This window comes from Rhincodon typus, chromosome 38, assembly GCF_021869965.1.
Source record: "Rhincodon typus isolate 14 chromosome 38, sRhiTyp1.1, whole genome shotgun sequence".
NCBI classification, from domain to species: domain Eukaryota; kingdom Metazoa; phylum Chordata; class Chondrichthyes; order Orectolobiformes; family Rhincodontidae; genus Rhincodon; species Rhincodon typus.
In genome coordinates, this window is record NC_063369.1 from 7,661,010 (window position 1) to 7,684,045 (window position 23,036).

The window sequence follows — 23,036 nt, forward strand, 5'->3', positions numbered from 1 at the left end:
TGAAGCGAGAAAACAGAGTTAACATTTCGAGTTCAGTGAGACCGTTTTTCAGAGATGCTGCGGGACCTGACGAATTTCTCCAGCAATTTCTGTCTCGTGGCTTGGTGTCAAATTTTGTTTGATAATCCGCCTCCCTGCGAGGAACCTTGGGACTTTCAAACAGCAGAACCACGTCAGAGACAAACATGTCACCTTTCGAAGACCGGCTGCCGTGTCGTAAACGAAAAGGAAAACTCCTAACACGTTACCCACTTCCCAATCAGCAAGCAAATAATTTCTGGGGATTGATCTCACGCCTTTGTATCTGACCCTATCAGACCCTCAGCCTGAGCTCGTCCTCCTTTCTGTCAGGCAGCTGTTTGGAACATTCGCACAGCGATTGGTTACAGGGGTTGCCTGTCAACCTATTGTGACGTCCGCGCTGGTGGAGCGCGGTGTAGCGAGTTTTCTGTCAGTTTCAGATTGTTACACAATTTCCAGGTGATTCTGGTCACGGTTTTAAAAAGTATACTCTTTACAACTGTGTTTTTCCCCCCCAGTAATTTCTCAGGGGGCTGTAGCCTGTAGAGGTGCTATAGGGTGGGGAATAGTCTGGACGACAGCGCTGAGTATGGCCCTGAGGCAAGCAGCTCGGAGCTTCTTGAGAACCGCCAGGCGCACGGCCACCGTCAGCATCTTGAGGACACAGGGGACGGCGAAAGCCTTCAAAGGTAGTCGGGCCTTTACTATCACCCTTTACCTATATATAGTGCTCGTGCTGCCTCGCTAAAGAGGTGAGGTCGGTTATTCTTAGACATTGTCGTGTAACTTTGTGGTTGGGGACGGTGGAAGGTACTAAGACCTCGACGACCGTGGGATCATATTTCTCTGTTTAAATATCCATATCGTTGAGGGTTGGTGGCGTTCGTCATGACTCTAGGAATCCAGAGGCCCGGGCTCAATACACGTCCCCCTTCCCCCCCCCCCCCAAAGAAAAAAGCTGATGGCATTTAACTTTTATATAGTAACTGGAATTTAAAAGCTAAAGGTGACAATGGACTGTCATTTTAAAAAAAAACCCTCATTCACTTAAATCTGCCATCCTTGCTCAGTTTAGTCTGAGTGACTGCATACCCAGAGCTAATGTGGTTGACTCCTAACTGCCTTCCGAAATGGCCGAGCAAGCCAGTCAGTAACAAAGATTTACCTTGCCAGTGACGCCAAGATTAAATAAAACTCTCAGATGTTGCACCATTCAAGTTCTGAGGAAGAGTCACCGGACCCGAAACGTTAACTCTGTTTCCTCCTTCGCAGATGCTGCCAGACCTGCTGAGCTTTTCCAGCAACTTTGTTTTTGTCCCTGATTTACAGCATCCGCAGCTCTTTCAGTTTTTATTTGCACCATTCAAAGTCATGCACATTTCGAGAAGAGGTGTTGGAAGAGAAGAGGGGGGGCTGGTATTTCTGTTCTTACTTGTTCAAACCTTCAATCCCTCTTTTGTATCTTTAGGTAAAAGTTTAAAAAAAAAATGAGGGAGTGAGAGCCATCCATCTGCACTGATTTAAAATCAGACTGTAGATGTTCTTTTCAATCGAGGGTTGCTTTTAAATGGCAAAGTAGCCAGGCTACTGAAAACACTTCGACAGGACAAATGTCCTCCATCCCTGCAATGATAACTCCATGATGTTTAGCTTGAGACTGTAGGAGCCCAAGTGTCCTTCTGGTCTTGGCTGCCTTTGAAAATATTCAATGGCCCCCACCTCCACCACTCTGGGGAAGAGATTCCCATACTCTCCATCCTCTGAGAGAGAAATAAAATTATCTCCATCTCTGCCTTTAAATGGGAGAGCGCTTTTTTATAAACTGTGCCCCCGCATTCTGTTTTCTCTGACAAGAAGAAACCTCCATTGCGGTGACAACGTCAAGTCACTTAATTTGGAATTCAGAAACAAGAAATATACCTTTTAAAATTGTAAATGTGTGTATTGCTTAAAAAAAAATACTTTATCGCAGCTTTTCAACATGCACGAGACCCTTGAGTTTCCTCTGCCAGTCAATAAGATTATGGCTGATTGTTGTCCTCAGTGCCAGATTTCCATCTGATCTCTTCATTCCTTTTAAGTCCAAAAATGTAACAGTCCCAATCCTGAACTTAACAACTGAGATCTGGGTAGAGAATTTCAAAGCTTTTACTTCTGAAGAAAATTCTTAACTTCGTCGTAAATGGTGGATCCCTTTTTCCTGAGACTAAGTCCCCTTGTTCTGGACTCTCCAGAGAGGAATCAGTATCTTAGCTACAATCCTGTCAAGCCCTCTTTCTGTTGTGTCTTACTAAATGTGCACTAGGGGTGGCTCAGTGGTTAGCACTGTTACCTCACAGCGCCAGTGACCCAGGTTCAATTCCACCCTTGGGCAACTATTTGTGTGGAGTTTGCACATTCTCCCCGTGTCTGTGTGGGTTTCCTCCCACAGTCCAAAGATATGCAGGTTAGGTGGATTGGTTGTGCTAAATAACCTATAGTGTCCAGGCATATGCTGGCTAGGTGGGTTAGCCATGGGAAATGCAGGATTACAGGGATAGGGTAGGGGGGGTGGTGGTTCTGGGTGGGATGCTCTTTGAAGGGTCTGTGTGGATTTGATGGACTGAGTGGCTTGGTTCCACACAGTATGGATAGGATTCGATGATTCTAAGTTGATGAATCAAGTTTTAAAAAATGAATCCGAATCTTTTGTGTCGTGTGATGGAGCACAAACTAAAAGAAAGCGGTCACATGGAACCGGTAGCAGGGTCTGCCACCTGAGGACAATTTTGGAAACCCTATTGTTGTTGACATAAAAACAAGAACTACTATGTAGATTATCTCAGATGTGATCAGAGGCGAAGGACCTGAGGTAAGAAGTTAGGCAAAGAAACTAAAATTGTTGGCAAAACTCAACAGCGGTGAGAACACAAAGTTGACATTGAGTCCAGTGACCCTTCAGATGTTAGGACTTTTTAAAAAATATTTAATGAAAATTCAAAACTAACAAAGTAACCTGATAGAGGTCTTCAAGTTTAAAGATGTCGTTAAACTAGAAAGGGTTGAGGCAAGATTTACAAGGATGTTGCCGGGGTTGGAGGGTTTGAGCTCTAGGGAGAAGCTGAATAGTCCCAGCCTATTTTCCCTGGAATGTCAGAAGCTGAGGGGTGACCTTTAGAAATTGATAAAATCATGAGGGTCATGGAGAGGGTGAATGGGCAAGGCCTTTTCCCCAGGGTAGGGGAGTCCATAATGAGAGGGCAGAGGTTTAAGGTGAGAGGGGAAAGATTTGAAAGGGACCTAAGGGGCAACTTTTTCTTGCAGAGGATGGTGTGTGTATGGAATGAGCTGCCAGAGGAAGTGGTGGAGGCTGGTACAATTAAAAGGCATCTGGATAGGTATATGAATAGGAAAGGGTCCGAGGGATATGGGCCACATGCTGGTAAATGGGACTAGATTAATTTCGGATATCTGGTCAGCATGGACGAGTTGGACCAAAGGGTCTGTTTCCATGCTGTACATCTCTGTGACTAAGTCTATTGAAGGGCTACTTTGATTGAATGGCATAGCAGACTAGATGGGCAGAATGGCCTACTTCTGGTCTTGCATCTTGTTGTCTTATGACTCTGTAATTGAAAAGAAATTGTTGTCTCACCTAACAGTGAAAGCAAGTAATAGGAAGAAAGGAAATTAGGAAAGAGGAAGTTGAAAACAGTTTCTTCAAAGTGGTTAAAATGAGGAATTTGCAGCCACAAATCGTTATTGAAACAGCATTCCACATGCTGTTCCAAGGACATTAAGTAGTTAGTAACAGGAGAATATGCAGCTTTTTTTTGAGCAAACGTGATTAGATTAGGTGGTTCACGTGAAAACAGATACAAGCACAAATATGATGGACTGAGTTAGTTATCCCTGCACTGTAACACTCTTGTTCTACAACAGTGATATTTTTCTAAATTTCACATTAGCCTGTGTCGTGGCCACTTTGACTTAGCCAATTTTGTGCCATTATTAGATTAAGGTTGCCCAGACTTATTTTGCATGGGGCTAACAGATCAAAAAGACTTCTATTCCAGTGATCTTGTTTGGGTTTGAATCCAGGCCAACGATGAAAGGCCAATATCTAATCTATGAGCACCAGCCAGTTTTACCGGTAAGGAAGAATTTCTAATTCTCAGACTGTTCTAAGTGCCAATTAAATAGACAATGTGTGTAAATCAGCCAGTTAAAAGTGACTCTGTGCAGGGATACTGCAGTATCATTTCCTGAAATGGAAGTGATACAACAAAAAAAAATCACCAATTCTATTTTGACTTTTTCTTGCTGTTCAGTCACCTGGTCAGTTTACAGTAAATTCCATTTTGTGAATGAGTAATCCAACTGTTTAAAATGTTTATTGAAACTTACTTTGGCCTGTAGATTTGTACTCATAGGGCATGGAGATTTGACAGTTCCACCACCTTGACAGGAATAGCTCAACAGCACAGAAAAAAGCCCTTCGGCCCATCATGTCCACACTGGTCAAAAGCGACCACCTATTCTATTCACATTTTTCAGTGTTTGGTCCATAGAATTGGCATCACGAAAACACATCTAAATGCTTCTTCAATGTTATGAGGGTTTCTGCCTCAACTACCCTGACAGGCAGTGAGTTCAAGATTTCCACCACCCTTTGGGTGAAAAACTGTTTCTTCCTGTCCCTTACCTTAAATCTATGCCCTCTGTTCATTGATCCCTCCATCGTAAGGTGGACAGGCAGAAACTTTTTACCCTATCTATGGCCCTCATAATTTTATACACCTACCAATTGATGTATTATTGTCCCATGTACCGAGATGTAGTGAAAAAGTATTGTTTTGCATGCTATCCAGGCAACTCGTAACTTATAAAAGTACATCAGGGTAATAAAACAGAATGCAGAATATAGTGTTACAGTTGTAGAGAAGGTGCAGAGAAAGATCAACTGTAATATGAGAGGTGATCTTTACTATGTGTGATCTATTTGTGATCTTTACAATCATATTTGATTTGGATATTGCTTATTCACTCAGTGCCATCACCAGTAAACCCCCAGAGCCATAGAAGTTTGCTGCATTCATCAGATTTGATAACTCTTTTGAAATCTCGTAAACTGTTCTTCATGTCTCTGAATGATATGGGGATCAGGTTACCTATACTGCATTATTAATTCAAGTCTTTACTTCCAGCCAGACCCAATGACTCTAATTGTCAGATCAAAGAGAGTCCAATTCATGAGATGCTCACAAAATTCAATTTTATTCACTTTCACTCTCCCCTTCCCAAATTTTCCATGAGAAATGTACTTGGTGGTTTCCTGTGTCCACAGGATTTTACAAACTCCATTGGACATATTAAGGATATTTGGTTTTGAATATTAGATGTTGAGGCTGGTTCTGTTCTGATTTTGAGATTCATCTTTTGGTCTTTAAAACTGCACTAAGTACTCTGCCTCTCAAAAGCTGCAACCATTGACAGTGTAAACCGCAATTTAAGCTGTAGTCACGTAACAAGAAGCACATTGTACTTCTGGTACTGAGGTCTGTGGAATTGTCAGTTGTGAACTGTAACTACTCAGGAAAAGATTGCAATATCTTTTGACTTTTTTGCCTGATGGTTTCAACAGCAGGAGGATTTGAAGTTTTTTCTTCCTTATAAGATTCAGTTCTGTTTTATCCAGTAACTATATTGGGGGAGACCCAATCAATATAAACTGAGCATGATTTCTTTGTCGCAAAGTTGATGGACCTTTTCTCATTGGCTTCCTTAATACTGAAAGATACAATGAGTGAGATTACACCTGAAATTGTATTTAGCTGAGGGAACAGATTGGGATTTTCCATACGTGGAAATGGCATGAGTACCTGCAATTAGATTCTTCTGGATTCTCAGATTTTAGTCGGTGAAAATTCTGAAATTCCCTCCCTGAGAGCACTGTGTCCATCTACACCCAGTGGTTCAAGAAGGCAGCCCACCAACACCTTCTAGAAGGGAGTTAGGGAGAGGTAATAAATGTTGGCCGAGCCGCTGATGCCCACACCCAATGAACAAATAAATGCCATTTCTGGCATACTGCCACATTTAATCTCTGGGTACGTTCTGCAAAATGTTTAACTTCCCAAAGGGAGTCAAAGGATACAGGGTATAGATCGCCCTTCGTTTATACCTCCATTGCTTAAACATGGAGTTTATTTTTACCAGGAAGCTTTGTCAATTATATAGCTGGTACAAAGGTTAAGAACTCGTACCGGTACAGGAACCCACAACTGTTCAGAACTTGTGACTGAAATTACCGTTTTCTCCCACTTTGCAGAGAAAGATGAAAAGCTGGAAGAGCAGAAAATTGCCAAATGTAAGTTGAGATTTGCATTTCATTGCACTGATGTTCCTTTGTGCACTTTACATTTTAATATTTTTTCTGCATTCTATTCACAGGAGTGGTGTGTGCTCCCAATTAACTCTTTGAGCAGTAGCTTAATGGGTTAAGGACAACTGAGAAAACACCGATGATAAAGTTAACCAGGGTTGTAAAAATAGCATTCGGATGAGTAACTAATCCCTGTGTTAATGTCAATCCCAGACACAAGGTTTGTTCGGGCATTTCTTTTTTATAAAATTGTCTTTTTTTTTTCAGTGCCTAAGATCCAGTTTGACTGGCGTGATCCTCTGAATCTGGAAAGTCAGCTGACTGAGGAAGAAATTCTCATTCGAGACACTTTCCGTCAGTATTGCCAATCAAAGCTGATGCCAAGGATTCTTCTGGCAAACCGAAATGAAGGTGTGGAGCTTAACCTGAGGGCACGGATTTATTTGAACTCAATTCTTACTTTGGTGTCATGGGCCCCCAAAGCATTCCCTCTCGTCTGTTCCAGTTGTAGAAGCTTGAAGTTTAACAATCCCACTCCCAGATCCTCAGCAGCTCAGTTCTATCATTCTTCTCTGCTCGAAGACCAGTCCAACCCATAACCTTCACCACAGGCACAGGAAGGCACGTTCATAAAGACAATAGGAGCAGGAGTAGGCCAATTGGCCCTTTGAGCCTGCTCCACCATTCAACATGATTGTGGCTGATCTTCTAACTTGGTAGGCTGTTCCTGCTTTCTCCAACCACCCCCCCCCCCCCCCCCCCCCATACTGTTTGGTCCCTTTAGCCCTAAGAAGTATAGCTATCTCCTTCTTGAAAACACTTAGAGTTTTGGCCTTGAAGGCAGGTACCAAATCCACCTTAGCCAGACCAGTGATTGAACCCTATGCTGTTGGCACCAATCTGTCCAACTGAGTAAATATCTCCCAGCAAGGAGTCTGAGGAATCATGTGGTGCATGTTTTAGCCTGGAGTTATGGATTGTGATGGTAGACGTTCCAATTTCCTTCCACCTCATGACTGACCAGGACTGTCTTCCGCTCTTACTGCCTGCTGATGACATATGTTGGAAGGAATTATGGATTGGTACTCAACCTGTTTGGCAGCGTATGACTGTACCTTCCTTAGCTAACAAGCCCTGGAGTGGGACTCAAGCTCTCAGCTTCTGATTCATACAGGGATGATACACACTGTGACATGAGACCAACGTTGTACAATTCACTATTTGCACTTTAAACAATGCTTTCTTTTTACTGAAGTAAATCATAACCAAAGCTTTCTGCAGGAACTTAATCAGACAAAAATTGCTTAAAGAAGAAGATACCAATGCTATTGCCCAAATTAGAGGTTTGTTTTCAGAAGGATGAGATGGAGAGATGATATTTGAGGGAATTCCAGCGCATAGGGCCCAGTTCAGGCAGATGAAGCGATGGCCTCTGTTGGTGGAGCACAGTAAATTGGGGGTGCATGGCACAGAATTTGGAGGAACTCAGACTCTGTGTTTGTAGGGAGGTTGCAGAGATGGAGTCGTGAGACCATTACTGGATTTAGATGCGAAGGTAGAAACTGCAAAGCCAAAACTTTGATTCCCAATCCAGCAAGCACAAGAGGTGCTGGGTGAAGGGAATTTAACTGGACGGGATATTTAATACTCTGACTTGCTGTGAAGATTTGTAGCTTGAGTTGTGGATGAGGTTGTTGGCTTGCTTGCTGAGCTTTCTGGTTATCGTACGATAACCAACCAGCTCAGTGAGCAAGCCAACAACCTCATTCTGACTTGCTGTTTGAAATTTCTGGGCTTGGAATTTTTGAAAGGTGGGACAATTCCCTTTCAATTACTGAAGCCCATGTTAAGGAAGCTGAGGCTAATTGTAAGACCCACTGAAATCAGCCAACTCAGCACAGACTCGGATTGAATCAGGTAATGTCCTTGCTCATTTAGGTTGAGCACCAGGCTATCGGATGAAAGATACTTTGTCGTTAGTCTCGTGTTGTATTTTAGCTTGTATCCAAATGAGATTGTCTTGTCTTCTGATCTAGTTTTGACACCGTTCTTTCATTCTATCCAGTGTTTCATCGTGAAATCCTATCGGAAATGGGAGAGCTGGGCGTATTGGGATCGACCATTAAAGGTAACGGATCCTTCAGTTCTGAAAATGTAGTTTAAATCATTGTAAAGATTATAGAGCTGTTTATTTCTTTGTTTATTTGAAAGCAGTTTGACCTGCTAGGATTTTAGATCCTTCAGTAAAAGATTAATAATAATAATAATAATAATAATAATAATAATAATAATAAAAAATAATATTGGCGATTCTAAATAATATTGGAGATTCTATGTTTCCAGGTTATGGGTGTGCTGGTACCTCATACGTATCCTATGGACTGATTGCACGGGAAGTGGAGCGGGTGGATAGCAGCTATCGGTCAGTAATGAGTGTCCAGTCCTCGCTGGTAATGCATCCAATCGCAGCCTATGGCACAGAAGCACAGAAGCTAAAATACCTCCCGAAACTAGGTGTGTGACCAAGTCTGTCTCCTCTGTTCAGTAGCTTTGCTGTAACTTGCTGCAAGATGATTGAAGAGCTGTCTTGCGTTTCCCCCACCCCTTGTATTCTTGCAGCCAAAGGAGAATTGTTGGGCTGCTTCGGTCTAACAGAGCCAAACCATGGAAGTGACCCTTCAAGCATGGAGACCAAGGCGAGATACAACAAAAGCAGTGACACTTACACACTAAATGGATCAAAGACCTGGTACGTGCACAAGGGAGACACTTAGGTAAAGTCACCATCGTCGCAGAGGACTATAGGGCTGCTGTCTCATTAGAGAGAGAAATGATGGGTGGTGAGTTTGACCTGAGGGTCACTATATCTCGGGCAAGGTTGACACAACAGGACTTTCAATGGTAACCTCAGTCAGTCACTGGTGCATTTCATTCCAGTTGTCCAGCCGACTGAGCTAGCCGATCCCCAATCCTTAGTGTAACTATTCAGCCAGTATGTTATAGTAAACTTTTAAGACTGCTTAGGCCCCAAGTGCACTACTCCATTCAATTCTAAATGCCATACTTGAGCAAGGATGGCCAGGCCTTGGAGAGGGAGAAAAGAGATTGACCGATTAGAAGAGGACCAGGGATTGCAGGTCAACAGACAGAATGGAGCGACTCTCTGTTTGCTCTCACTGGAGCAGAGAAAGCAGAGATGAAATTTTGACAGGTCTTCAAAACGTGAAGGTGGTCGACAGAATAGATGGGGGTCAGTCAGGGAGGGTTGGTAACACAGACATAACTGGCAAAAATGGCAGAGGTGGCACCAAGCTGTCTTGTGCCCAAGGGAGAATTGGGAGCAAATTCAGGAATAACTTTCTGAAGGGAATTGTACAAATACTTGAAATAGAAAAGGAATTTCAGGGGAATGGGATTATTTGAGAAGATCTACGAAAGAGCTAACATAGGCACAGTGGACTGAATAGCCTTCACCTGTGCTGCATGATTCTGTCATGCATTGGATCGGATAAAGTTTAAACTCTTATTGTGTAATAGATCCAGTCAGGCCAATTTTAACTTTATCCTTCAGCCTAAATGGAACAGTAGATGCTGAAACCAATTTGACCAAAGCTCAAACTTGTAATTTTGAAAGACCAAGTTAGTAGATACATTTCAATTGTGATCTGCTCCTGTACTGTAGCGTACGTGATCCAGTGTGCTCTTGTAGATCAAATCCTTTCTCTGCATGTGATGAAATCGGTGTATTTTCTTCTATACTATGGGTTACAGGAGCAATAGGTTTCCTTTGCGTTCTGACCCATCCTTTGTTATTCACAAACATCTGCTAAATCCCAGGCTTTAACATTGCGTTTATCTGGCCTTGGGTGTTGGCTTTGTTAGAAAATGGAAAGGTAACTAAACTCCAGTAGAAACTGTCTGCAGCACGCACACGTTGGGGCAGTGTCACAAGGATTTAGTAGGCTGATTTAGCAATGTATTTGAACTGCAGGGTGAACCCTCCTTCCATGACCACCATTATAGACAGGTGGTTGAAAAGGCGTTTGGCACATTTGCCTTCATTGCTCAGTCATAGAGCTGTACAGCACGGAAGCAGACCCTTCAGTCCAACTTGTCTATGCTGACCACATCCCTCTAAATCCTTCCTATTCATATACCCATCCAGACAGCTTTTAAATGTTTTAATTATACCAGCCTCCACCAATTCCTCTGGCAGCTCGTTCCATACATGCACCACCCTCTGCGTGAAAACATTGCTCCTTGGGTCCCTTTTTAAATCTTTCCCCTCTCACCTTAAACCTATGCCGTCTAGTTCAGGACTTCCACCCACCCACCTCAGGGAAAAGCCCCTGTCTATTTACCCCATCCATACCCCTCATGATTCTCTTTTGAGTATAGGAGTTGGAAAGTCATATTGAGGCTGTACAGGACAGTGGTGAGGCCTCTTCTGGAACACTGTGTCCAGTTCTGATTGCCCAGTTATAGGAAGGATATTAAGCTGGAGAGGGTTCAGAAGAGATTTACCAGGATATTGCCAGGTATTGAAGGTTTGAGTTAGGCTGGGACTTTTTTTCACTGAAGTGTAGGGGGTTGAGAGGTTCATAAAGTCAAGGAACGTAGATAGAGTTAATGGTGTCTTTTCCCTAGGATGGGGGATTTCAAGATTAACGGGCACATTTTTAAGGTGAGAGGAGAGAGATTTAAGAAAGACTTAAGATTTTTTTACACAGAGGGTGTTTTAATGTGGAATGAACTTTGAGGAAGTGGTAGATGTGGGTACAATTACAACATTTAAAAGACTTTTGGATAAGTACATGAATAGGAAAGGTTTGGAGGGATATGGGCCAGGAGCAGGCAGCTGGGACTAGTTTAGTTTGGGATTATGGTCGGTATGGACTGGTTGAACTGAAGTCTGTTTGCGTGCTTAATGATTTTAAAGTCCTGGAGAGAGACTTGAACCTGGAGTTTGTGGCTCAGAGATGGGGTATATGACCTCCTGAACCACAAGGTGACCTCAATGTTAGGTGATGACACACTATGAAGTGGCTGAGATTCTTTTGATCACAGCAAGTCACAGTTTCAGTTTTCCCAAAGTTCATGATCACTTGGGGCCGATACTGGATGGTGGCACTTTTAAAATCGGTTAGGAAAGGGAAAAAAGGAACTGTCTTTAATTATGGTTGTTCTATATTCCTGTCTGCCCATGTTTAGCCTTGCAAAATTCTACTGAAAATTGGTAACGTGGAAGCAGTGTATAACTGATCTGGCAAACAGTGTAATCCTCCTTTCGTTTCAAGTCTTTTAAAAAATGTTGGGAATACTCAGCAGGTCTGGCAGCCTCTGTGGACAGAGGAACAGAGTTCGCATTTTGAGTGGACTAGGATTTTTTTTTTTGATCTGAAAAGTTCCTATTTCACTCAGTTGAATCTGTTTCTCTCTCCACAGATGCCACCAGATTTGCGTTTCCTAGCAATTTTTAAAAATGATTTCCAGTATTTGTGGTATTTATTTTAATTTAAGATTTTTTTTTTACCAAATTGGAAGCTCTGGGAGGCATGAGATCACTTGTAATTTGGGGATGGCTGTTGCTTTCTTGGTCACTACCTCTGTCAATGGCTCAGTTTGTTGATTGATATGTTCTGTGCAGTATTGAGGGAGTGCAGTGCAGTCAGAGGTGCCACTCTTCCAAATGAACCTTAATTGATGATTTTTTAAAAAAAATTTATTCTTTCAATCATTCACAGGATGTGGGCGGCACTGACTAGGCTACTATTTAATGCCAATCCATAATTGTAGTTAAGAATCAACCACATTGCAGTAGGTCTGGAGTCACATGTAGGCCAGACCAGGTAAGGATGGGAGTTTCCTTCCCTAAAGGGCATTAGTGAACCAGATGGGTTTTTCCTGACAATTGACATCAGCCAATTCTATATTTTTACTGAATTCAAATTCCACCATCTCCCATGGTGGGATTCAAACCCAGGTCTGATGAAGAGTCATCAAGACTCGCAACATTAGCTTGTTCTTTCTCCATGGGTGCTGTCTGACCCGCTGTGAGTTACAGCATTTGTTGTTTTCCCCACAACATTACCTGGGTCTCAGGATTAACAGTCCAGTGATAATACCACTAGCTCATCACCTCCCCAAAGCCATCATCTGCCTTCTTGGCTCATCAATGAAGATTCCACAGCACTGTTTTGGAAACAGCACGTGAATTCTCCTGGCCAATACTTGTCCTCAACCAACATCACTTAAAATACCAATTACCTGGTCGTTTTATTACATTGTTGTTGACGATAGCTTGCTGAGTTCAAGTTGACTGTAGCATTTCCTATGTTGTGATTGTGATTGTTCCTACAGTTGACAAGTACTTAGTTGAAAAGTAAGTGCTTTGGGATGTCCCAAAGTGGTGACAGACACTATACAAGTGAAACTTCTCAATGTATTGCTCATTGAGAGTCTAAGCCATTAAGACATTCATACCCAGCAACACCAATGATTAGGGACCAGAAATGTAGGCTTTTCTGACACTGCGCCTTGCTCTTGATCACTGAGGCAAATTATAGCTCTAAAGTCTGCCCTGGCTGAGATAGTAGTGGCATTGACTGGCAATTGAAGCCTCAGAATTGTGACATGTGACTAATTTGCCCTCTGAGGCATTTGAGGGAGAGGCAGAGAGATCTCATCTTGAAATATTGCTGTATGAATTCCATCTGTTTGAATAATGTGAATCTGGTTTCCCAACTAGGATTACTAACTCGCCAATGGCTGATATCTGTGTGGTCTGGGCCAAGTGTGATGATGGGAAGGTGCGAGGATTTATTCTTGAGAAGGGGATGAGGGGCTTGACAACACCAAAGATTGAAGGGAAGTTCTCACTGCGAGCGTCTTTGACTGGGATGATTCTGATGGAGGATGTGGAGGTGCCAGCGGAAAATCTGCTGCCTGGTGCAGTGGGCCTCTCGGTAAGTTCGTACCATTGGCACAGCCATCTCTTTTTAAGAAAAAACAAAAACTGGGTCCTGTACCTGCATAAACTTCTAGTAGACTTTACAAAGAATTGGTGGGATGGAGCAAAAAGTGGCTTGAGAGAGAGGGGCGTGATCAAATGATGCTGGTATATGTTCTTCTGCTGTTTCCTCTTAAAACTGGGCATATTCATGTACTCAGCATCCTGATTTGATTTGATTTATTGTAGTCACATGTACCTAAGTACAGGGAAAAGCTTTGTTTTGCAACCAGTACAGGCAGATCATAGCAAACAAGGACATACAGATCATAGGATGTTTAGACAGAGCGAGGCATGCAAGGTTACGGCTGCACAGGAGGTGCACAAAAGCAAGGTCAACATTGGAATTGAAATTAGAGATTTCCGTTCACCAGTCTGATAACAGCAGGGAAGAAACTGTTCTTGAACCTGTTGTATGTATGTTCAACCTTCTGTATCTTCTGCCTGACAGAAGAGGTTGGAAGAGAGTGTTTTCTGGGGTGGGAAGGGTTTTTGATGTTGGCAGCCTTTCTGCAGCAATGAAGTGTAAATGGAGTCCATGGATGGAAGGTTGGCTTCTGTGATGGTCTGGGCTGTGCACACCACCTTCTGTAGTTTCTTATGGTCCTTGGCAGAGCAGGTTTTCAGCAGACTTTTCACAGTCTAAGGACGTGGGCTAGGCCGTTTCGGACAGAGGCGAGGAGAAATGTCTTCACCTGGAGGTGAAGCCTGTGAAATTCTCTTCCACAAAAAGTGGCTGTGGCCAAAACACTGAATATTTTCAGGAAGGAGTTAGATGTGGTTCTTAGGGTTAAAGGGATCAAAGGGTATGAGGGGAAAATGCAGGATACTGAGTCTGCTGATCAGCCATGATCTCATTAAATGGTGGTGCAGATTTAAAGGACTGAATGGCCTATTTCTGCTCCTGATTTCTGTTTATTTTTAAAAAAAGGTTTTATTCCTCTCAGAATTAGCAAAACAGTAAAAGGTCATTAGCGGTACATTGTGTCATAATCAGCCAATATTGTAAAGAGCTTCAATTACCTGCATAGTTCCCATACAGCTAAGACCTAACCACTTTCTTGAAAGCTGCCATTGTTGCGTCTCTGACCCATTAAAAGTCAAATTTTTGTTTTTGCTAAAATGGACCCAATTCAAATGGGAATCCCTCATGGGATCTAAAGTCTGGACATTGGCATTAGTCAGTCAGAAAATGCCACTGTTGCTAATATGATGAGTATGGTGCCAGTCTCTCAAAACCTAACAGCAAAAGTCCCTGTAGACACGTAGGAAACGAAACAAGTGGGTTTTTGCTCGTAACTATGGGCTCTGAAATGGGAACAAATTCAAGTCCAACATCAACAAGCCTTCCAGGATCTCACTGGAGGTGCATCCTTTTGAGTAATCCCAGGTCCTTGTATGCTCCCACAAAAAGGATGTTAAAAATAAATACATAGTGCAATTTCAAAAAAATACAGGGAATTTTCCACCCGTGTCCTGACCAATATTTACCCTTATTTGCCACCAAAATAAAATGGTTGATGATCAAATTGCCATGATTAGGAAATGCACGGGCAATTTATATCTTATCAGTGACCATGCTTCAAAAGGTCCTTTGCTCTGAAGCTCTGGGATTTCCTGAGATTGTGCAAGGCTTTACAGGAAAGCACATTCTTTTTATCTTTTCAAGTGTAGGTAAATATCTAGAACATCATCTCAGAATAGGGACGTGAGTTATGGGTCATGTAAGTTCTCCCTGTATTAAATCACTAAAATTTCCAAATGTTGCGTACTCCATTTTTGTTGCATATCCCAAGATATGGTGTGATTGTCAAACGTGATTTGTAGATGCATAATCTTTTGCTCTTTCTGCTAACCCAGGGTCCTTTTGGGTGTTTGAACAATGCTCGGTATGGAATTGCTTGGGGAGCCCTGGGAGCTGCAGAGTTTTGTTTGGAAACAGCCAGGCAGTATGCATTGGACAGGTAATGACAGGAATGTGATGACTACAAAAGGTTGCAGTAGCTTGCTTTAAAGTGGGTTTTATTAAATTGCACCACCCATTTGGTGCAGATGCTTAGGGAGAGGTCACTGGGGGAAGCTCCGAGAAGTTTGTTCAGGGGTGGCTATGCCCAGAGTCTGACAGTCATATGGCAAAGAAACAGACCCTTTGGTCCAACCATTCCATACAGACCATAATCCCAAACTAAACTAGTCCCACCTGCCTGCACTTGGCCCATATCCCACCAAACATTGCTTATTGTACTTCTCTAAATGTCTTTTAAGTGTTGTAACTGTACCTGCATTCACCACTTCCTCTGGAAGTTCATGCCACACACAAACCACTGTGTTTTTTAAAAAACAAAAAAAGCCCCTGATGTCTTTTTAAAATCTTTCTCCTCTCACCCTAAAAATACGTTCCTCTAGTCTTGAAATCCATCCCCCACTGGGAAAAGACACCTGCTATTCACCTTATCTATACCCCTCATGATTTTATAAACCTCTATAAGGTCACCCCTCAACCTCCTATGCTCCAGTGAAAGAAGTCCCAGCCTCTCCTTATAAATCAAACCCTCTATTAATATCCATTGATAGCAGGACAAACCTTTGATTTGGCTTCTCCCCAAATGCATTAGTTTCCACAGGCATCATTAACCAAATGGCAATTATACGTGAGCCTTGATGGAATGGGCTGGTCCCAGTAGCCATCACTGCTTATTTCCAGTTCTGCCCTAAACCAGTATCAATAGCGCAGTAGTGACTGGGAATGCCAATTTTCTCCTAAAGGCATTCTGGGCCCTGTAACCCCTGACCTCTACCACCAGGAAGGACAAAGACAGCAGAAACCACCTGCAAGTTCTCCTCCAAGCCACTCACTACACTGACTTGGAATTATATCGATCGTTCCTTCACTGTCACTGGATCAAAAACCTGGGAGCTCCCTAACAGCACCGTGGGTGTCCCTACACCCAAAGGACTGCTGCAGTTCAAAGATGCAGCTCACCACCACCTTTCCCAGGGCAATAAGGTCTAATGACACCCACATCCCATGAATGAATAATACATTTTTTTTTAAAAAAACTACCTGGTCTAGAATTGCCTAACTGCACAGATCAGCTTGGACTTTTCCTAGTCTAAATGACTCGCCTATTTGCCTTTTTTTTTTAAAAAAAGTAAAACCAAAGGCAGGCACTCATCTGTCTGGTGTCTACTTCCGTGGTTGTGCCAAGATTACGCTGTATAATTAGCCACAGATGGAGCCTGGAATACTTTCTTAAATTAACTGTTTAACTTTCCAGTCGCCACGCTGTACAATGAGTTGATATTCCTTGTTCTTGGAGACCTCTGCCTGTCCTTGCAGACATTGCATATCATACAGCCACCTTGCCAGGGAACAGCAACTGTGCCATCTCCCTACCTCCTTACCTGGATGTGTGTTTTACTTTGGTCAGGTCTGCAGCGAGGGCTTCTGCTTAATAAAGAGCATTTCACTCATCCTGTTTGGGAAACACCACATCTACCCAGGTCCAAAGAAAGTGGGTGCAAAGCCAAAGTTGACCAATCCTGTGGAATACATTCCTAAATCTCAATTGATGCAAGAATTCCAGAGATTAACAGGAAAGTAGAAATGTTTTGAACCTAGAAAGTAATTGGGAAAATAAACCTCTTGAGTGGGAGAAAATATGATTAATCTGCCCAGAGTAGATTATTCTCTCTTCTCTTCTCTTCACCATTCAAGAGAACAGGAAGCTGTGGAGGATTTCCCTCTTCGGTTATTCTCTATCTTCACCAAACTTTGACCTCCAATCTTGTTGCAGGATTCAATTTGGGGTTCCCATCGCTAGAAACCAACTCATCCAGAAGAAAATGGCAGACATGTTGACAGAGATCACACTGGGTCTTCATGCCTGCATCCAACTGGGTCGATTAAAGGAGGAAGACAAGTGCGTATTAATTACAACTCCCTAACTCTGTAACTGAGTTAACCAAGAGCAGAATCTAATCCGCCAAGATGTTGGAGGTGATGTTTATTCATTCTTTCATTTTAAATGTGTATCTTCATTGTAGGGCTGCTCCTGAAATGATCTCCATGTTGAAGCGAAATTCCTGCGGGAAAGCTCTGGATATTGCCAGGCAAGCACGTGACATACTGGGTGGAAATGGGATTTGTGATGAATACCATGTCATTCGCCATGTCATGAATCTGGAATCTGTAAACACTTACGAAGGTAAAGAATCTTATGATCCAGACAAAGTCCTTTTGGGGAACTTACCAAGTTTTCTCCCCCACCACCTCTTTTGGTTCAGATGGTGAAAGGATTTGGTGGGTTTGGACCAAAAGAAACTGATTCCTTTGGCGGGAAACTGATATTAATTTGGAAATATCTGGCAAAGAGAAGTAGGAGAGTCCTCCTGTCTTCCATATCGCCTCGTTCACAATATATCATGCAGCTTAAGTGCTGGCCATTTTTCCCTTTTTGTTAGACTGGTCTCTCCCAAGTAGAAAGTAATTCTTTTTAATCAACCTGTTTGGAGATCATGTAGCACACCTCTGGGCCAGATAAGACTTGAACCCAACCTTTTGGCCCGGAGGTAAGGACAATACTATAATGCCACAAGAACTTCTAAGATTTTTAATCTATGCTCCCTAGTCTTTTTCTGCTTAGTGTCAGGTCCTGTTAATCACAATTGGGGCCTGCACATATTCACACTCAATTAACAGAGTTTGCAGCATTTGCAAACAAAGGGGTCTAGCTTTTTTTAAAAAAAAAAAAAAATTAGACCATTCGGGGGGGGACGTTTCTCAGGAAAAGGGTAATGAAAAGCTCTGCCCAAAATGCTGTGATGCTTGAAGTCATCAGAAAATGTCAAAACTATGATCAATAAATGTTTTAGTTAATTAAGAGTTACAGGACCAACGTAGGGTAAATGGAGTTGGGACACTGGGCAAGATATGACATGAACAGTGGAACAGGCTCAAGGGGCTGAATAGCCTTCTCCTCTTACCTCTTTCTATGCTGTTCCCACCCAGTTTGCTGGAGCTTTCAGGCACAGTGCTGCTCTCCTCATGAAATACTTGACTTGGCATGCTGTGACATCTTGAGGAATTTGTGCATGTGCTATAATTGTCAATAGAAAATCACCAAGGGTAGTGAAAATTTAACACTGAGTGGCAACAATAATTCTTAATCTATTCACTGTTAAATACCTTGGTTGAACTGGAGTAGAATTATTTCTTTTGTCCCTACTCAGCCAACTTGGCTTTTCTTTGAGGTCTCAAGAAAGAGGAAAATGAAGATTCCCTTCTGTAGCACAAGAGTTTTTATTCTGTTCCTGCCTCATTGCAGTGCATGGGCCTGAGCAATCTTGAGACAGATCTATCCATTTAGCCTTGCTAAGTGGGTGAATTTTCTAGCACAATGAGCTCAATTTAGTAAATGATCCAATGCAGTGTAGCATACAGGCTCACAGAAATGATGGACTACAATGTTGTCAGAACTTACAATATCTGGATCAGACACCAACACTTTTCAACTCCATTTTTGCCCTTAATAAGTGGATATCTTGTGGTGCTGTCTGGACACAGGGTGAATTTGTGCTGGTGACCTCGGTCATGTTGTCTGTATGGAATGCCTTTCATGTATCTGATGCTATAAGTCTGCAGATGCACATGTGACTGCATGCCGTGTGTGTCGTGTTACAGATATTTGTCATGTTTTTGTTTCTAATAGCAAATTGCTGTGCAGCTCCACAGCCTCACTCAGCTCCTATATTCACCATAATGGTTTAAGACTTCCTGATGTCATATGAGCATTACAAAGGAAGAAAGCCATTCAGCCACTCAATCCATTTAGAAATGTTTCTGTAAAGGGCAACTCTTTATTAACACTTCTAAATTTATACTTGAACCTGCATCTCCTACTTTCTCCATTGAAGCTAATAGTTCTGGATTCACCATTTCCTGATTCTGGGCTGTCTTATTCCTCTTGGGCCCTTCTACCAGAAAAGAAGCTCCTAAAAAAAGTGAAAAAGAAACGGACAAGCCTTTCATGACCACCGGAAATCCCGGAGTATTTTACAGTGAATGAGGTTTTGTCTGCACTGTAGCCATTTCTGTAAAGTTGGGGAAACGGCGCTCTTGCCTTTACTTCGGATCGCCGACGATAGGGATTAATTTTGTGGCTTTGTTCTGTCTATGACATTACCAAGACTCCCTTAACAACCACAATAGAAGTAATTTTGGAATTAGTGACTGTGAATGGTGAAAAAAATTATGATCAGTGAAGTTTGTATGGGAGTGGTGCCCCAGGGTAATGTTATACACATTACTGGCCACATGTGTCACACATCCACTTACTTCTGTGAACTCTCTAGCACTGCTCACTCCAGCAGACTCTGATTTAATATGCCTGCTGATGGTAAGTTCAATGGTCATTGAGGACAATATCTTTATAATAAAGGCAGGGAGTGGTTGTGAATATTTCTGATAGGTCTGCACTTTCATTAAGCCTAATATTTGCTGCTTTATTATTTTTTCCCTCAGGTACTCACGATATCCATGCCCTAATCCTTGGCAAAGCCATCACAGGTCTGCAATCTTTCACCGTACAGAAATAGTCTGTTATTTGGCTACATGATTTCGGTTACTCTGTTTTCAACCAAATTCTACATCAGCCCATGGTATGTCTGCTGTTTTGAATAACTTGGCCTCTTCAAGTACAGAGGTAGCTCAGCTTTCAAAAATCCTTCTTATCCTAATTGTAGAATCCTACCACAGAAGGTAAACATTTGGCTGCCTGATTTTCGATAGAGCTATTTGATTAATCCTGCACTGTGCTCTTTCCCCAAAACTCTAATTTTCTCCCTTTTGAGTGTTGTCCAAGTACCTTTTGGACATTATTACGGATTTTGTTTTCACCACCATTGAGTGCATTCCAGATCATAACATTGAAGAAGAAAAATAACCTCTGATTTCCCCAGTTCTTTTCCCAATTAGTTTACATTTTTAAAAAATGTATTTTGTAAAATCTAACGGGAGCACAAATATGAGGATTTGGGATCAAGGAATAACATTCAAAAGGTAACTATTAAGTTCATAGTTTGTATTTGTTCTTTGCTACAGCAATTCATAACTAATTTCACTACCCATTCTCTCCCTATAACTTTATATCCTCCCCATTTAACTTTAAGCACTTGGAGCAAGAGAGGATATAATTTGAAACAATTTTGTTCTTTAGTTCTGCTTTCGAATTGATAATTCAGCACTTTAGGGTTGCCTGAAAAAAAAATGTAAATGGACAATCTTCAATGAATCTTATATTTTCTATTGGAGTTTTTTAAAAGGTTTTTTTCTTTTTGTCTTATTCTTTACTTCAGTATGGAGTTAGACCTCTTTATTGAAACCATTCACATGTTTTAAGTTCACTTGTGCAGAAAATCCAATGCCTCTATCTGAATTTGAGTGATCTGAGAAAGGATTAACACTACGTTACACAAGCGCTGAAACATTAATTCATTCATCTGTGCCTTGGATTTTTTTTTAAAAAACAGCTACATGAACAGTATGCCCTCAACCACACACTTTAAATTATGTTGACAATTTGCTGCTTACCCTGGCCTAACGCCCTCTAACAATGCACATATTTATAAGATGACAGGGTAAGTTTTTTTTAATGCTTTTATTATTTGTAATGATGTTACTTTCCAAGTAGAATTGGGAAGACAAGGACTCCCACCCTTTCCCTCTGCATTTTGTCCCCATCTAATGAACCTAGATTGCCATTAGTTACTATTCCTTGTATATGGAGTCCATCATCTTATTCATCGCTAATGGTCTTGGAGTGTGTGGGGAAGAAAGAAAATCACAAACCCAAAAATTGTGAAACCCAGTTTAAAAATTACAAAATTCTCTCCTATAAATTAGGAGCACTTCCTATAAAAGATATAGTCTGGTCTTCAGGGCTCAAAGACAGGTATTTTGAACTAGACTGGCTCAAAATACAAGAGTAGGTATGTGACTAGAAGTTCTCTAACGTTGGGTTGAATTGGTTAAATTCCACAGAGCCTCCGGAGAGTTATTTGAATCTTAACTCTGTGGCTTTGAGTGGAGTGTGTCTCTACTGTCTCTCTCACTCTTGCAGAACACATTTCAAGCAGGAACTGTGAGGATTTCAGTGGCTTCCCTTGGAGACTCTCAAACATAATGTGTTTTGGGTTGTGGCAGTCTCTTGGTTGATCAAAAGGAAGGAAAGTATTTTTCTGACATGTGAAACACTTTTTTTTCCAAAAAAGACTGCCTGAATTATTGCTAGCTGACAAGATCTGTACCTTTTTGAGGATTGACACTTTGAGATCAGTGTACAAAACCAAATAATCCCTTCTCAGTGTGACACTCTGACCAACTTGTGCAAAGTTTCCTCTACATTCAACTGCCAGATACGGTGGAAACCTGAAATTCTCAGGTGTATAGAAGCTCGAAGGTTTTTTTTTGGTTCCTTTTTATGGAACTGAGATGCTTCTCCTTTTTGGCAATTCCTATCCCATCTCCCGCTAAGAACGAAAGTTGACTGTGTTGATGTTCAGCCTTACCCCACATGTATGACATGCGAATGGTAAATGGTGCTGTATCACCATCTCCTTTTGAGAACTTGTCAATGTTGGCACTTCAAAAAAAATGCTTGTAAAGTTAGTGTTACGTTTATAAGCAGTAAAATAAGAACCTAATAAATATGCAGTTTGCAGGTGTTTCTAAAGCAAATGTCCCTTCTGTAAACCTTGTAATGCATGAACAGTTCAGAATGTATTCAATAAGCCATTGTCTACTGCTGAGACCTGGGTTACTTCAATTGGAGTTCAGTTTTTTTTTGTTTCTCCCCGCTCCAATTCTTAATTTGTGAGATCTGCAGAAGTGAAAAGTCATGGTTCTCTTTGTAGACATGGTTGTGTTCACTTTGTTGTTAGGACTCGAACATAATTCTTTCATCCCTAATGTCCCAGTCATTTTTGCTCCTAAAATAACCAACTTCAGTACTTTTCCTTGAGTTCACAAGCAATGGGTGTAATTTGAAGTTGGGTATCTTGCCCGTGAATAAGCAGCAGAGATCGGACATTCACGCGGACATGTGGCTAGGGATGGTGCTGTTCCTATTGGTCAGGGGAATGGGAGGATGAGTGAGTGAAAGGTCCCAAGAGTACAAACCTGGAGATTCTTTTCTGATTCTGACTGCTGATGTGTGAACTCCATGAAGATCAGCCTCCCATCTACAACAACATGGACACTGTACAGTGCCACAAAAGACCACTATTCAAACGTCCTGCTGAATATTAAGCAGTATGTGAAGGAAGATATTCTAATCACTGCAGGTTAATTGTGTTTATTTTCTAAATACTACACACTATCGCCTTGTATCTCACTGCTACTGCAAATAAATGGATTTGTTTTAGCCAGTACATCTCGGTCTGAGTGTGTGATGCTTTTCCCCCCTTAGAGACAAATGTACTGGGCATGCAGTAAGTTCTCCACAACTCACAGGCACCAGTTTAGCGTAACGGCACAGTTTTCACTCCGATTCTGTCTGATGTGAGAAAAACCTGAACTGCAACGGCCTCTTTTATCATTCTATTTTGTAAAACCAATAAAAAACACGATCACTTTGTTCACTG

At 41.8% G+C, this 23,036-nt stretch overlaps 1 protein-coding gene across 1 annotated transcript; it reads left to right on the forward strand.

Moving 5' to 3' along the window:
- The first annotated feature begins 372 nt into the window (after positions 1 to 372).
- On the forward strand, positions 373 to 22,823 carry LOC109913937 (glutaryl-CoA dehydrogenase, mitochondrial). The gene is made up of 11 exons (XM_048617963.1): positions 373 to 710; positions 6,332 to 6,370; positions 6,653 to 6,796; positions 8,451 to 8,513; positions 8,729 to 8,899; positions 9,005 to 9,134; positions 13,134 to 13,350; positions 15,255 to 15,358; positions 17,192 to 17,317; positions 17,442 to 17,602; positions 19,918 to 22,823. Exons 1-11 carry the CDS (start codon positions 611 to 613, stop codon positions 19,989 to 19,991), a joined length of 1,329 nt encoding a protein of 442 aa, XP_048473920.1. The 5' UTR covers positions 373 to 610; the 3' UTR covers positions 19,992 to 22,823.
- Positions 22,824 to 23,036: the final 213 nt, after the last annotated feature.

Coding starts and splice junctions, on each gene's coding strand:
- LOC109913937 (XM_048617963.1), top strand. CDS start 611: ATGGCCCTGAGGCAAGCAGCTCGGAGCTTCTTGAGAACCGCCAGGCGC. Junction 15,359..17,191: donor AGGCAGTATGCATTGGACAG/GTAATGACAGGA, acceptor ATCTTGTTGCAG/GATTCAATTTGGGGTTCCCA. Junction 17,318..17,441: donor CGATTAAAGGAGGAAGACAA/GTGCGTATTAAT, acceptor TCTTCATTGTAG/GGCTGCTCCTGAAATGATCT.